This window comes from Tachypleus tridentatus, chromosome 2, assembly GCF_004210375.1.
Source record: "Tachypleus tridentatus isolate NWPU-2018 chromosome 2, ASM421037v1, whole genome shotgun sequence".
NCBI classification, from domain to species: Eukaryota; Metazoa; Arthropoda; class Merostomata; order Xiphosura; family Limulidae; genus Tachypleus; species Tachypleus tridentatus.
Window position 1 is genome coordinate 139,432,087 of NC_134826.1, and position 16,988 is coordinate 139,449,074.

A 16,988-nucleotide genomic window follows, 5' to 3' on the forward strand; every position below is an offset into this window, starting at 1 on the left:
GTTTTCTTAGAGAATACAAAAGGTTTGTTTGTTTTTGAATTTCGCGCAAAGCTACACGAGTACTATCTGCACTAGCTGTTCCTAATTTAGCAGTGTAAGACTAGAGGGAAGGCAGCTAGTCATTACTACCCACCGCCAACTCTTTGGGCTACTCTTTTACCAACGAATAATGAAATTGACCGTCACGTTATAACGACTCCACGGCTGAAAGAGCGAGCATGTTTTGTGCGACTGGGATTCGAACCCTCGTCCCTCAGATGACGAGTCGAACGCATTAACCCACGTGACTATGCCGGGCCGAATGCAAAATGAAGAATAACTGACGGGATCATGACCAAATGTACTGGACGAAAAACAACAACAAATATTAAAGATATTATTGAAACGGACAAAAATAGACAATCGGTACGGAATTATAATCTCCAGAAAAAAATGAATTTCAAAAATATTTTGGCATTATATTACACGGTGTAAGCAACAATAAGATGTTTTCTAACGAACATTTTGGAAAAGCTTAAAAGCAGAAAACGTAGGTAAATTATGGAACAATGAAATTCAAGGTCTCCATTAACATCTCTCAAACTCTGAGACACGACTGGTAAAGGTATTTTCAATAAGTAACACTTTCGGATACACAAGACTGTTAGATGAAAGAGTTATTATTTAGTTTACTTAGTGATCTAATATTTAATGATTATCTAGTTTTCACAACGTGAGTGTTAAAGTTAATTACTTGAAAGCCAATAATTATGATAAATTTCGTTACGTAGCTCGGCACGAGTCGTACGTTGTGTATGCAGTTCAACTGTTGTGAACTGACGTCAAGTTACTCAAACCATCTGCATTTTTGTTCGTTGCCTTAAGTGAGTATTACTACATCATAACGTCTCGTCGTTTGTAGAAAGCTCTATGCTTCATTTGGGTAATGTGTATATATATAGGCGATAAACTAAGCGAAAACTAAGTGCAGTTAAGCCAAAAATGTTATGAAGGTGAAGCTAAACTACATGATTGTTAGTTTGGCTATAACATGAGATATTTTAAAGTGAGTTTAACAGTTTAGTAGAGATAAGGAAAATAATTTGTTTTGCCAAGTGACGTTCTAAAATAACAGAAGCCGCCTTTTTGTGGACAATTATTTAAAACTTTGAATACGACTATGTTAATGAAAGTAATTTATCACTGATTATTTTGTAATAAAATAATTCGTCTAGTCAGACGGGTTCTAAAGTAATTAAAAGTAGTCTGTGTGAAATTTTGACAAAAACTTATCTCAGAAGTTAAGCACAAAGCTACACAATGTGTTATCTATGCTCTGCTCACCACAGGTATCGAAGCTTAATTTCTAGCGTTATGAATCCGCAGACATACCGCTGTACCAATGGCGAGTTTGATAACAAAGGAAAATTGTTTAGTATTTTAAATACAACTGTGATATCCTATAGTATAAGGAATTCTTGTACACGCGTTTGACTTGTTTCGAATATATTATTTTAAAGCAGGTGGATTACGTGCTGGCCATTTAACATTCGAATTTATTGCTAACAAGTCACAGACACCTAGTGTAAAAGAATCCCAGCTTCTACTCATACAAAACTTGACAAACATGAGCTGGAAAAGAAAGACTAAAAGTGGAAAGGTTCAAAATTGAAATTAAAGCACAAGAAACAAAGGGTTAAAAATCAAAAGAAGAAATTCCCAAACATTGTATCGAAAATGTGAAATTTATTCAAGAAAGTGTGTTTGTGCTTTCTTATAGTAAAGCCACATATGGTTATCTGCTACGTTCACCGAGGGTGATCGAACAGGTGATTTTAGCGTTGCAAATCCGTAGACTTACCACTGTACCAGTGGAGATATTAAGAAAAAGATAGAGAATTTGATATATGTTAGAATAGCATGTGTGAAATATAAGACAGATGGAATAGAAGAAATGGAGACAATAAGAAATATGGATTGTAGAACAATTTCAAAAAGATATGGAAGATCCATAGAGTAAAAAAATTGAAAGAACTGTTATTAATTGAAAAATAATTCTGAAGATGAGAAAGCAGTTTTTATTACACTTCAAAATTAAAAATAAAAAAGAACAGTGAAGAAAATGACAAATAATAATAACAAACCTAGATGAATCCAGGTGGACATGAAAATCAAAGACTGGCACAGAGAAATTTTAATAGGGAAGGAAGACACGTGGCATTGACAACCACAGAGATTGTATGATAAAGTTACGGAAACTAGGTTTGGTGGTAGCTAAGCTCAGAATTCCACAGTGGGCTGCCTGTGTTTTTCTATTTAAGCATTTTAAGATTGTGAACTTACGGCTCTGTCACTTGGAGGCAAATAAATGCAAAAAAATATAATCAGGAAAAAGAATCAGAAAGAAGAAAACCTAATTCCAGATAAATAAATAAATAAAATACCAAGTACAATATTCTCTTGCTTTATTTTCACTTTTACCAACTTGTCTTATACAACCCATGATGGGAAAAGCACAGTGTACTTTTTTGTCCTTAATAACAAGCAAATTTAATACGACAATATTGCTTAAGATAAACAGTCGTGTATATGTAACATCAAGAAATATGGCTGTAGAAAGTAATCGATAAACAAAATGATATTTAAGTGAATTTTCAGCCATAGTATTAAAACATTTTTTATCTCATATTCCGAGTATTATTAAAGATGATTTTGGATTTGCTGTAAAAACTGACATAAAAGCACGTAATTTTTTTTTTTTGGATTTAGTAACTCTATGTCCAAGTATTAAACATGGTCATGAACTTAAAAGATGTTGAGTTTTTTTCTTCAGAACCATGATTTACAAAATCCCTGTTTTCGTAAAGTTTAATTTTAAAAAGGTTTAGATCTAGTCCTAAAAAAGGTTTTCCTTTATCTTTACTTGTGAGGAAATTTTTTTCCAACAAACGTCTGTTAAAGCAATGGGTACAAATGTTACTCTTGCAAATATCGCAATGGGATTTTTATTGTATCAACTTATAACACATTACCTAATTATTTAGTGTAACAAAAATATGAAAATGATTTCTAGACAAGTGTTTTGCGATATGGAAATTTATTCAAGATCTTAATACGTTTGTTCAGATTTCTTATTCGATAAATAAGGATAGAGTTTAGTTTCGAAAGGATATGGAATAACTTTTCTTTTTTTTACAAACTCACATCAATGTTTAGACATTTTTTTGTAGTAATTCCAAGCACATGAAATTATATGTTCCGGTAAATCTTACGAGTAGACGATTGCTATTTAATTTCCAAATAAATAAAACTAACCAAAGAAATTAAAAATAAGATAAAAAATAGAACAGTTTAAGTATTGTGGTGTTTTAACACACGTACATGAGCTTGAAGGCCTAACATAATTTTTTTTTTTTTGGTTCGCGATAGTGGAGCTTTTCTTACGAAGAAATTGTATGACAAACAAACTGTTTTTACAAAAAATTGCTTTCAGTACCAACTGTGAAAAACATTATATTTACAAACGGGTGTTTGTTGCAAGCTGATTCCATCATACAAAGAATTGTTCTCAGCACCAACTGTAATAAACATTATATTTACTAACGGGCTTTGTTGCCAGTTACCGGTGTATGGAAATATGAATGTTAGACCTAAATAATTCCAATAACAGGTCGTTCACCACACATTTCTGTGAAAATACACTTACATAGAATACTGTAAAGGTATACGTTTTTAGTAGTGACGGTTTGTTCGCACTACGTCTTGCTTTCAAAAGCGACGTCATTTGTTGTTCGTAGAGTAATAGCGATAGAAAATTTCTAATTAAAAGCAAATACCAATGGGGTTACATGACATTATAAATACATTTAACAGAGGCTCATCTACCTTGATCGTCTTCGTTTGTAAGTATCGTGTTATCATTTAGGGTTAGTTACAACACGCCATTATTTGTTGAGCAGTTTGAACGCCCCCTACATTAGTACAATGGGCGTTTATCTACCTGAAATTATATATGTGTGTGTGTGTATGTAGAGAGAGTATTAATACTGAAAAGTTAAGTAAAATAATGTAAAGCAAAATCAAAAGGAAAAACTGCATTAAAAACAGCAAATTCAAACCGACGGCTGATGTTAGTTTGTTATAAACAAAAACAAGCCGTAACAAAATTAAAAAAAAGCTGCAACAACTGAAAGTGTCCCTAGGGTACGGGATATAAAATATATATAATTTTAATAGTAATGTACAATACCCTTCTGTTATAAACAGTATAATTTCACAATTATTTAGATACTGTAAAATTCATGTTCAAGTACTGATACAAAAATTAACATTTAATGAAATTAGGAAAGAAACTTTAAATAAAATTATTAAAATATTTTGTAAAAAATATAAGAATGTATTAAATAAATATAAAGAAATAAAAATTAGAGAAATTTTACTAAAAGTTTCTGATAACTATTTTTAGTTGTAAATAAGGTCATTTAACAACTTGGCACTACTTTATGCGGATAAACACTACCACCTATAAAGGTTTGTTTGTAGTGTGAAAATTGATAGCTCCAGAAGACTAAAAGGGTGGTGTTTGGAATAAAAACTAGTTAGTTTAGTTGGGATCCTTTATACTAGTATAATTTATTTACTACACTACTAATTAGTGCCATACCACCATAATGGGAGCTACAACAATAACTTCAAAAGGTAAGTACGAGGGCTGTTCAAAAATAAGTCATAAAACTGACGTCATAAAACAAAATATACTTTATTTAGAAGTTACAGGTCTGGGACCCCTTCAAAGTACTCTCCTCCCCAACGCTGTTTCCACTTGTTGAAACAGTCCTGGTACGCTTCTTTTGTAATGCCCTCCAGCTCTTTCGTCGCATTTGCCTTAAACTCGGGAATCGTCTCAAATCTTCTTCCTTTCAAGGGTTTTTTGAGTTTGGAAAACAAGAAAAAATTGCAAGGAGCAAGATCAGGTGAGTAGGGGGGGTGGGGAAGAACAGTGATCGAGTGTTTGGCCAAAAACTCACGAGTTCTGCGTGGCAGAAATGTCGCAGCAACGCGGTGCATCTTCAATTTGTCGGCCAAAATCTCGAAACAAGATCCAACTGATATCCCACACTCTTCAGCAAGCTTCCTGACAGTCAGACGTCGATTTGCCTGCACCAGGGTGTTGAATTTGTCGACGCGTGGGTCGTCAGTTGACGTGGAATGACGTCCAGGACGCTCATCATCTTCAATGGAGTGTCGACCATCCTTAAAACGTTCATGCCACTTGAAACATGCCGTACGCTTCATAGCAACATCACCGTAAGCCGAGTTAAGCATAGCAAAAGTTTCAGTCGCAGATTTTCCAAGCTTAACACAAAATTTCACAGCAAGTCGTTGCTCCTTCAGGTCAATCATTCTGAAATCCGCCAAACAAAAATATCGCACTTCACTTAGCTTCACGTAGCTAATACACAAATGAAGATATCTGCAATCGGGAAATGGCGTCGTAATCAGCTGATCTGTGCGAACCTAGCGACACCAAGCGGATTCCCCTGGAACCAACTGGAGCCGCGCATTTCAAACAGTCCGCGTATTTTTTGAACAGACCTCCTAGGTTAACCTACTTAACCCCAAGTAGTAGTACCTTTTTTCTTTTCTTCTTTACTTTGGAGAGCAGTCACCTTCCCACAACTGTCTGCAGGGAGTAAAGGGTGATATAGGTGTAGGATGTTGTGGGCTTGAACACCCACTCTCATAATTTCTATTTCTATTCCTTTTATTTTATTTCTTTATGTGAAACTGGCGAACAGGGATTAAAATTGATAAACGGTGTATCTCCACCGTAATGCGGGCCCTACTTTATCAATCACCTCCGAAACCTAGGGTACATTTATATCTCACATTATAGCTTGTACGTTTTTTTTTAAAATTTTTGTTTCGGCTTGTTTTTATTTCTAAGAAACTATAATACATATATATATATATATAATTTTCTATCGTTAAGTGAACATTTAACCTACATTTTCAAATTACAATTTTTTAAAAACTGTAAATCTTTACTAAATATTTATAATTTATAAAATAAATCACAGATTCCCGATAAAATCAGCTAACCTAATGTGACCTGTTAAACGAAACAGTAAATAAATAAAAATTATAAGAAAAGAACTTATATATATGCGTTTTTGTTGTTGTTTAGAAAAATAACAGATGTCTATAACTTCCTGACGACGCACTATAAACCATCATGTAGGAATGAATTGTATAGAAAAAATGGATATTGTTTAACATCACTCAGCCATACGTAACTTAAGCAAATCGAATCAAAATAATACATTTCTGTAGTATGAAAATATATAAATGAAACAAAAAATATAGGAAAAAAAATATTTTTTTCCAGAATAACTTAAATGTTTAGACTTTGTGATATTTTGTAAAAAATCGCGCTTAATGTTGCTAATATTTTAATCGATCGTGTACTTTTACACAGCCCAAATGACAGATGTAAGTGTATAAGACATTGGGACATGGTTGTTGTTTTTTACGCTATCCAAAATAGTCCTACCTAGAATTTGTGTGCGTCATTCAATAGACCAATCTTATCAGCCACGAGGCCTTGAAATGTGTATGATACGTATGTTGCATGGTTCAAACCTGATTTTCGTCACAGTAGTCTGGTAAAATATCGACTATGTTGTTCAGTAGAATAAGGTACACTATGAAACTGTTGTTTGTATTATAAAGATTCCAAATTTGTGCAAATTCTGTTCAGACATTTCAAATATTTGATTTAACCATTTTTACCATTGATAAACACGTTTTATAATGTCACCGTTCTTCCCACAAAACGACTTCTGACGACAGTCAAACTGTACTGAGCAAAGCTGTAACGTCCCTCAGCGAGGCGAATTATGCGTAAAATATAACTAACTACCTGACTAGAAGTACTGGTGGATTAATGAAGCAAATGCAACCATAATTATTTACCAATTTAGGTTTGTTTGTTTGTGAATTTCGCGCAAAGCTACACGAGGGCCATATGCACTAGCCGTCCCTAATTTAGCGGAATAAAACAAGGGGGAAGGCAGCTAGTCATCACCACCCACTCTTTTATCAACAAATAGCGGGATTGACCGTAACTTTATAACGCTCCCACAGTTGAAAGGGGCAAGCATGTTTGGTGCGACGGGGATTCGAACCTGCGATCCTCAGACTACGAGTCGAACGCCCTAACCCACCTGGCCATGCCGGGCCACCAATTTAGATTTGAATTTTGACATCAATTTTCATCTAATATTATATACTTTATTGACACACCATTCTATGCATATTTATTTAAAATCTCAAAATATCTAAAGTACTGTATGGAGTACACACATATATATATATATATATATATATATATATAGTTATTCGTGTATATATTATCCTAGCTCACCCAGGGTACATTTTATAATCCCATATTGTAGCTTGTACCCTAGGATTTTTTTTTGAATGCTGCGTATTTTGTTTAATTTTAATGCGTTTTGTTTTAGCTTAAAAATTTATTGATACAATTTTTATTTATTCGTATACACACACACATATATAATTGCCTTCTATACATCTAGCATTACAGGAAAAACCATTGGGTTAAGAGTAGTCTTAAATCTGCGAAAGCGCTACTAACCAATTAAAAAGCAGAATAAAATCAGATGAAATTCAAACCTGGTGGCGCTTTGAATATTTATATACATGTAAATAAAAACAATAAACACTAACGATTAAACGTATATTAAAAAACCGCCACCTTATTAGTAAAGCCGAGAAAATGCCTGTTATTTCATAAGGAAGAAAAATTTCAAGAAATATTTCTCACCTTGAAATTCTGCGAGACCAGCTTTCCCGCTTGCTGACGCAACTTGCACGAGGCCCCATACCACGACTAGGTTGAGGAAAGTTCGTTCAATAACCAGTTCTCTAGTGAAATAAAGGTAAGATGTCTTACTTTGCATTGTTGATGTTTTCGTCGTTTTATTTATATATAAATAGGGTTAACGTTTTGAAGCACTTATCTATATCTTATTATTCTGTTTGCATTCAAAGTGCTTGCAAGCCTAGCACGTGGTGAAAAGTCAGAGGACTTGTGCTAGCTTTGCAGGGTGCTGTATCTGGGTGTAGATTCTCCTGTCTTCTTGCTATCACAACGGTTTCGATGATACTGACGCGTGACTCACGAGTCCTAGAGAAGCGTTCGTTTGGCGCCAGGTTATCCTGTAGTTGTCTGCTAACAACTATAACGTGAGCTAGTATAATCTCGAAACCAGGCTCTTCCAATAAAATATCTCAGGGAGCATCTATCTATTTAGTTATTGATACATCAGCGAAAGTTGTTTGTAAAAGAAAATCCACCTAAGTTTGAAGTGATTCATGACAGATGGTATATGAGACGAATGCAGTTTCGATTTTTTTTTTCATTTCACTGCACTTTGAGTATATTTTCAACCATAGCTTTTTAAAAAGGTGGTAAACATTTTATTATATCATTCTTGAGAGGCATACGAAAATTATATCATTATTTATTGCTCTATACAAATTAACTAATAATCATTTTTAAGCGACGAATTTCTTTTATCTTTTTCAATGTCGAACATTTTTTTTCTAATTCGTCCGTGAAGTATAAAAATTTACTTTCCAAAAGCGCTTGGTTATCAGGTCTTTTGTTTTATGAATCCCAATTTTGGTTCTTTAAAGAATATTTGTTTTGATGTATAAACGTAACCTCATAATTTACGAGTTAATTTATACGAACAAAAATATCTTCAACCCTCAAATTACTGGCCTGTTTTTTACCGTTCACTATTGTTAGAGGGCCCACGTATTACACCATATTGAGTAATTTTATGGCTTTGCCTGTAATGTCGGTGTCAAGATCTGACTGAAGCAAATAGGAGACATCACCTTTTTTTTTTTTTTTTACATTAGATACAGAATAGATGACGTCAGTAATTGATGGAATTAATTACAATAGTGAAACTATTTTTGTAGCTCATAAGAGCTTCTGAACAACAAGCGATTTGGTAAATAAATAATTTAGAAAAATTGATTTATAAATCCGATAGGGTTCATGTGGACCTTTTTGGTTATTTCAGGGTTAATATTACTGCTAGGATGTAATAAGAAATGAATATACTCAAGTGGACACCGAACGTAATGCGCTCTTAGATTGCTCATAGCACACAAAACAATAATGTTCCATTTCACAAACATGTCTGTTTGAGCTAAAATATCTAATTCAAGTTCAATCTTCTGGTATCTTACAGTGACAGTATTATATTAATTGTTGCATTTTTTTGTAATTTTTCTCAATGGAATATTTCATATGTTTGTTAAAAATAGAGTTTGTAAGTAGTGTTTTAAAACCGTATTGTATATGATTCACTCAGATGTTATTTCTTTCCATTTCAACAATACCATATTGTCGGTTGAATAAAATACGTGTCAGTGTAGAGTCGCTTCGTTCAGGGAAAGTTTCCTAAAACAAGATAATTAAAAATCAGGAATTTAAAAACCTGCAAATAGGAATCGTAAAAAAAATAGAGAAACAAATCTGGAGATACTACAAATCCTTATTCAGGTTCTGTACTGTTACCCAGAGCTACATTTGGCTGAATCAAAAGAAAGATTTGTAACATAGCTAACATCTCGCTGATGTGATCATGATTATTTACTATAGCTAATAACTATTTGATCGCATTAGTTCGAGATGTAAAATGTTAAGCTGCAGCTGGGGATTGTCGTGAAGATTCGCTTGAGAATATGGTGAGTATTTATAGTTTCTGTTTAACTAAAGTATGTTTATATAATGCTTGGCATTTGCGGTATTTATGTCTAAACTAAAACACAACTCCTAGTAAGCGCGTATAAAATTTTATCGGTAGAAAACTAGGCCTTTTCAAATAAAACATATACGTATAAGACATCACTTCAAATAACCCTTCGTATCATTTAAAGTAATTATTCTACGAATGTGTGTAATAAAGTTTAATATTATGTGTATCGACTTATTTTTCACTCTTTCATCTCATCTATAATATAGGGATTGGCTCCTTAAAGACACCAGTTGTATAGTGTACAAATCATTGAGTCATCTAATGTTCATCTATTACTGGCTGGTAATTCCTGTTCCACCCTATACTTAAGCCTTTTTTTTTTTTAAACATCATATGTTTGTTAAAAAAGCCATCTTCAATGCGTAAAAATAACATCTTTACATTAAAATTATAATGTTTTTCAGGTTACATAAAATATAGAAGAAATAAATCGACGTTTTAATAGTCCTACAGCTTTATTGGTACCTTATTTAGTATTCTAAAATAGCTTAGGACTCAATATAAAAAGACATTTTTGTTGTAAGCTGTCAAGAGAATAAAGCAATCCTGCTATAATGGACGTGACACAAATAATAAATATTATGTGGCGCCATCTACTGCTTGAAAACAAACTTTTATATATGTATAAAAATAACTAGGTTTGCGCCACAACTAATTTTTTTTTATCATAGAACACAACATTTCCTGGGGTTGTAGGTGAGGGTTTGGTTATATTTTTATTGAATTATTTGTAATTATATCATTAAAAATTGTTTTTTTTTTTACTGAAGAGTTCCACTTTTAATATATAAAACAATACACTTTTATCACCACAAACCGAACACTTTCTCGTGTAGTACTTTTCAGAAAGTCATTTTGAAGATATTTTATTTTTCATCTAAGTAACAACTTGCGCACTTTTTTCAGAAGATTTAAAGTGTTGTTTGAACTGTATATTTAGTACATAAGATGACTTTTCGGAACATTCTATTAAGGTTCCGTGCAACTCTACGATTCTTAATATGAACAACTTGCATGGTTCATAATACTGATTAAAATTAATGATTAGCATAATCAACTCTACTGTAAGAAATTTTTGAAATTATTTGTAATTTCTAAACACTTGTGAATAAAATATAAGATTCTCAATACCCATACAGAGAAACCTAGTTTCTACATGTATAGAAAAATTATTTTTATAAAAGACATAATTGTCTCGAATATGGAGTTTGTTTTCTGTACTATTATTGTTTTGTTTCAATATAATTAAAATATATTGTTTGTGCTTTTAAAATGTTTTTGGTCAGGTTGCTTTTCGAATAAATTTACCCCCTAGTGGCACAGTAGTAAGTCTGAAGGCTTATATCGCTAAAGAACGAGTCTCGATATCCGTGGTGGTCACAGCACAGATAACCCATTGTGTTGTGCTTATCTACAAACAAAATAGAATTCATTCCAGAATGTTTTTAGTTACTTTATTTTATCTAATTTCCAAATCTAAACTTGCAAATCATCCTCCTTGAAACGAGGGGGTTTGTTTTTCTTTAAGATAGCTATCTACGGGGAATAAACTTGTGATTCTAGCCATGTGCATCTGTAAACTTACCACTGTCCCCCTGGGAGAAGAAATTAATGGGGGGGAGAGGAATGAAAAATGAGATTTACTGTGCACGTGCATTTCGATTTAACTGAACAGTACGTGATCAAAAGAGGATATTAAATCCTTTCGTAAACACATTAAAAGCTCACTTTTGATCTTATGTTTGAGAACACAACTCCTTCATGGATCACTTGATACACAAGGAGGAATACCATTTAGCCCTAATTTTGAAGGAAAAACGAATAACAGTCATCGTGTGGAGTATTTTGAAACAGGGTTAGCTTAATAGCTAAGCGACTCGGCTTGCACATGTTTTAGTATACCACTCTAGTATCTCTTGTTTATATTTTTAACCCGTAGATATGTTATCTTCAACTAAAATATGACGATTAAAGATAACGAAATAATTATTCAACTTTAGTCTGTTTCTTCTGCTAAAAGTGTGGAAAATTAAATTATCACAAAATATAAAATTAAAGGATATTTCAGTAATTCACGAATGTTCAATCTTAATTCTGTGGAGATTCTCGAATCGAGTTACTTTACATTCATTCAAATTTAGACCATCAAAGGGCGTTCTTTACTTGCCACTCATTAACTGTATCTATGTTTTTAGACACAAGAAGAATATCATGGTGTTATAAAACCCAAGAAAGATCTTGATAAAAAATTGGAAAAAATACTTGTTTAAAGAAAAGGTAAACTATCATAAAAGAGGTGGTATTGTACGATTTTAGCACACATAACGTGTTTATTTTTATAAACCTTGAATAATTACCTTACTTACAATACACATGTTTGCATCGAACTTCAGAACTCTCTTTTTTTGTAGCATTATATATTAATTCCTATTTCTTTACTACAAATTTTTAGCTCTCTTATTATCAGTCTGCACATTGCAAGTCACATTTTCGATGGTCTTGGTATCCCATGTTGATTCATATCTCTTTATGTTCCATTGATAATTACATATGAATGGTACCCCCATCTTGTATGAATATTTTGCGTTGAAACTGTAACATGCCCTTCTTAATTTAAAAGCCATCAATTTTCTGTGGCATCAACTACGTAGGAAACACCAAGTAGCATATAAATGTAGGTCTGATACAATCCTTTCCAATACAACTTCATATTTACAGTGGCTATCACATGAATTAAATATTTTCTTATTCAAAACCGTTTTAATACAACGACTGTCATAAAAATGTCTCGCTGTATTGAGTAGGTAATCCAATTTATTATTTTTTTATATTTGCTTGCTGTTTTTATTTGATATAGGAGGCCTTTTTCAGTTACAATTTTTTTATAATGCTTTGTAATAAAACTATTTGTTGATGTAGTATACATATTTTAATTATTCAAATTTATAGGGAAGGTGATTAACCCTAACATAACTAGAAATATCATAGAAAACTAAGAAAGTTAGTTAGAAATTTAAAGTGAATCGGCATCAGTCACGTCTTTAAGTAAAAAATAAGGAGTTTTTGTTTGTTCGTTGAGCAAAATGCTACACAACAGGATATCAGTTTTTAGTGTTACAAACCTTCAGATCTCCCGCTAAGCCTACTGGAAGGCTGATTATGGATTACCGTTTTAGCGTTTAGACTTACGTTTAGGCTTAAGATTCACGAGAATAAGTAGATGTGGAAATCTGTTGTATAAGTGTCTGTAAGAATTTTAAGTTAAATTATCTCTTGTTAGAATTACGATTATTTTTATATAAAATACTGAGCTAGTTCAAACTTGATTTGAGTGAATTGTAATAATCTTTTTTTTTTATCAACAAATCATCAAGTTTCTGATCTGTCAGCGTGTATGTCAATCATTTGTCAAATTTAGAATAGAGTTGTGTGTTTGACATGTCTAAAGTTAAGTATAATAGAACACTAGTAAAGTGTAGATTAATAATGCGAAAGTTAAACAGTGATATTTAACATTTCATATCATATAGAAGTGTTTTATGATGTGATTGGGACAGAGGGTGCATAGTTACAGTTCTTGTATGTGTGTGTGTGTGTGTGTGTGTGTGTGTGTGTGTATAGCTGAATACCATTAATTAATGGGAGTAACTTCTGGCCTTTGTATTAGATATGACCTTATGTCATTATTACCAACTATGGAGAATCTACAGCAGGCTACCGTCACCACGCGTACAGAATCAACAGCTGGCTACCGTCACCAGGCGTACAGAATCTACAGCTGGCTACCGTCACCAGGCGTACAGAATCTACAGCTGGCTACCGTCACCAGGCGTACAGAATCTACAGCTAGCTACCGTCACCAGGTATACAGAATCTTAGCTGGCTATCGTCCCTAATTTAGCAGTGTAAAACTAGAGAGAAGGCAGCTAGTCATCACTACACACCGCCGCCTCTTCGACTACTCTTACCAACGAATAGTGGGATTGTCCGTAACATTATAACGCCCCCACGGCTGAAAGTGAGAGCATGTTTGGTGCGACGGGGATTCGAACCCGCGACTCTCAGATTACGAGTCGAACGCCCTAACCACCTGGCCATGCCAAGATTTTTTTATTCATGGTGGTCGGTTAACATGCTAAGGTTCGCCATAGCAACACATTATTTTTGCATGATAAAACAAAGAAAGCATCGATAACAGGTGCTTGCGATCGTATCAGCTCCTGTTTATCTTCTCATTCAAAGATAAGAGCTTCCCGTTACTAGAGTTATGAACGTCCCATTTGTAAGATAATTTATTAACGTTAAAATTAGAACTTCAAGTCTTAAGCGAATTAAAACTGGCTTGGCATGACCAGATGGTTCGGGCACTCGACTCGTAATCGGAGGATCGCGAGTTCGAATCCCTGTCACACTAAACATGCTCGTTATTTTTAGCTTTAGGGGTATTATTATGCGATGGCCAACCTCACTATTCATTGGTAAACGAGTAGTCCAATAGTTGGCGGTCGGTGTTGATGACCAGTTCTAGTCTTACTCTGTTAAATTAGGGACGGCTAGCGCTGATAGCACTCGTGTAGCTTTGCGCGAAATTCAAAAACAAACAAGTTAAAGCTGTGAAGTTCCACGTTAGCATGTCGTTCAACATCCTCCTGAAAAACATGCTATATTTTTCATAGGACGATCTTGATAAAATGCTAATAAATATAAGCGTTTTCAAACTGTACATGTTTTCCTCATGACCGAAGAGAGTTAGCATTAACCTTCGATTTCCATATTTATTAGCTGAAGATAACCACGAACGCTCTCAGACCTTTCCGAAGAAATAATGTAAACTTTCGAAACTTAAATCAAGGATTCGATGGAAGAAATCTCAAACATGAATTATACAAATAACTTTCCTTCAAATAAGAACAATTCTTAACAGTACTTATGACCATTTGACCATCTCAGGATTCCTAGTAACTAGAGCCTTATGGCTTTTTTTTTTTTTTTTTTTTAAATAAAAAATGAGTTTCTTCAGAAAGCGTTCCTATTCTGTTGGTGGCTTACTTGAATGTTACATTCCACGGGTGCACAAGTCGACCTCGTGTTAGAATCTTGGATTTCAGATGGCTTACTTGAATGTTACATTCCACGGGTGCACAAGTCGACCTCGTGTTAGAATCTTGGATTTCAGAGCTAGGAACCTGTAATAAAATCCATTCAACAACAAAAAAACGATTCATGTAATTTTAAGCGGTAGGTGCGTTATACGAGTGACAGTCTATAAGAATAGATTGTTAGTGGTGAGCTGAGATGCTAACCGACTGTCTTCCCTCTGAACAGTAGATCAAAATTAGGAATGGCAGCAGATGGCTTTAGCAGCTTTGCTGTAAATGCAAAGATACAATATTCATTCAATGGCTCAAAACTGTTTACAAGTACTACAACACTTTGAAGAGAATAGCTACAGTGTTTTCAGCCTCATTGTTTGGGCAGCTAGCAGCAGCCCTAATGGGCGACTGCCGGATAGTGGTTAGATAACGTTCGACTGCCATACGATAGATCTCGTAAAAGAAGAACTACATGAAAACGCATCTGCCCTGTGACCTCCAGGGTCATAGTTTGTTCAGGAACAGTATTTTGTTCTGGCTATTAAGCTCACTTAGAACTGGTTTGGATCAGTTATGGTGAGACTTGATGGTTACTGGAGAAACAGCTTTCTGGCAGTAGTTTTTGACCTACATCTGAATGTTTAATAGGTAAACTTTGCTATTAGAAGTCATTTGACATACATCTAGCTGACTTATACTTAAATCTTGTTAGTAGTGGTCATTTGACAACGATTTTTTTGACTAATAGAAAAACCTAATTGATAACAATAATGCTCTTGGCGAGAATTTACGAAATCCTGTTTTCAGTAGGCCTCTCACCAAGTTATGAGTGAGAAACAAATAAACCTTGCTGACAGTAACCATTTGATCTACAACTGGGTAACAAATAGATAAACCTAACTGGAAATAGTCTGTTAATTGAGCCTGGGTGATTAATACTACAATCCCTGTTGTAGTATTCATTCGACTTCAAATGTTAGTGTTGGCAGTATTCATTCGACTTCAAATGTTAGTGCTGGCAGTATTAATTTGACATCAAATGTTTGTGTTAGTGCTGGCAGTATTCATTTGACGTCAATGTTAGCGTTAGTCCTGGCAGTATTCATTTGACGTCAATGTTAGTGTTAGTGCTGGCAGTATTCATTTGACGTCAATGTTAGTGTTAGTGCTGGCAGTATTCATTTGACTTCAATGTTAGTGTTAGTGCTGGCAGTATTCATTTGACTTCAATGTTAGTGTTAGTCCTGGCAGTATTCATTTGACTTCAATGTTAGTGTTAGTTTCCAAGTAAATTCACACACAGTTTCTGCCAGTTGAATTTTATTAGGCTTATTTTTTCCGTAAAAATGAAAGTCATAACATTAATGACTTCGTATAAGTTTAACATGATAATCTACTCGGTGATGTGGCTGCAAAGTTCTTTGAGGAGGAGACATTGATAAATCATGTGTAGGACCCATTTGAGAATGAAAAGTGTACATACCAGCAGAAGTCCTCAAAGTCTTCTGTAGTCGACATTTTCGTTTTGCGGCAACTCTCTTGGCCAATTTTGTGTTTTTCAGCATCAAAAGAAGTTTCACTGGAAATATATATATATATGTGCTTATTTCTTTATGTTAGGATCATCCTGTAACTATGTGCTTATTTCTTTATATTAGGATCATCCTGTAACTGTGTGCTTATTTCTTTATATTAGGATCATCCTGTAACTGTGTGCTTATTTCTTTATATTAGGATCATCCTGTAACTGTGTGCTTATTTCTTTATATTAGGATCATCCTGTAACTGTGTGCTTATTTCTTTATATTAGGATCATCCTGTAACTGTGTGCTTATTTCTTTATGTTAGGATCATCCTGTAACTGTGTGCTTATTTCTTTATATTAGGATCATCCTGTAACTGTGTGCTTATTTCTTTATATTAGGATCATCCTGTAACTGTGTGCTTATTTCTTTATATTAGGATCATCCTGTAACTGTGTGCTTATTTCTTTATATTAGGATCATCCTGTAACTGTGTGCTTATTTCTTTATATTAGGATCATCCTGTAACTGTG

The 16,988-nt window shown here is 33.8% G+C and overlaps 1 protein-coding gene across 2 annotated transcripts in view; it reads right to left on the bottom strand.

The window, feature by feature from the left end:
• LOC143245238 (uncharacterized) overlaps nucleotides 1-8,221 on the bottom strand; it is a 70,341-nt gene extending 62,120 nt beyond the window's left edge. Inside the window, exon 1 of one of the 2 annotated variants that reach the window (XM_076491367.1) lies at nucleotides 7,826-8,221. In XM_076491367.1, coding sequence (XP_076347482.1) covers nucleotides 7,826-7,961 — 136 coding nt within the window. In that variant the 5' untranslated portion in view covers nucleotides 7,962-8,221. The remainder of the gene's footprint in view (nucleotides 1-7,825) is intronic. The other variant, XM_076491366.1, reaches the window with a different exon arrangement.
• Nucleotides 8,222-16,988: the final 8,767 nt, after the last annotated feature.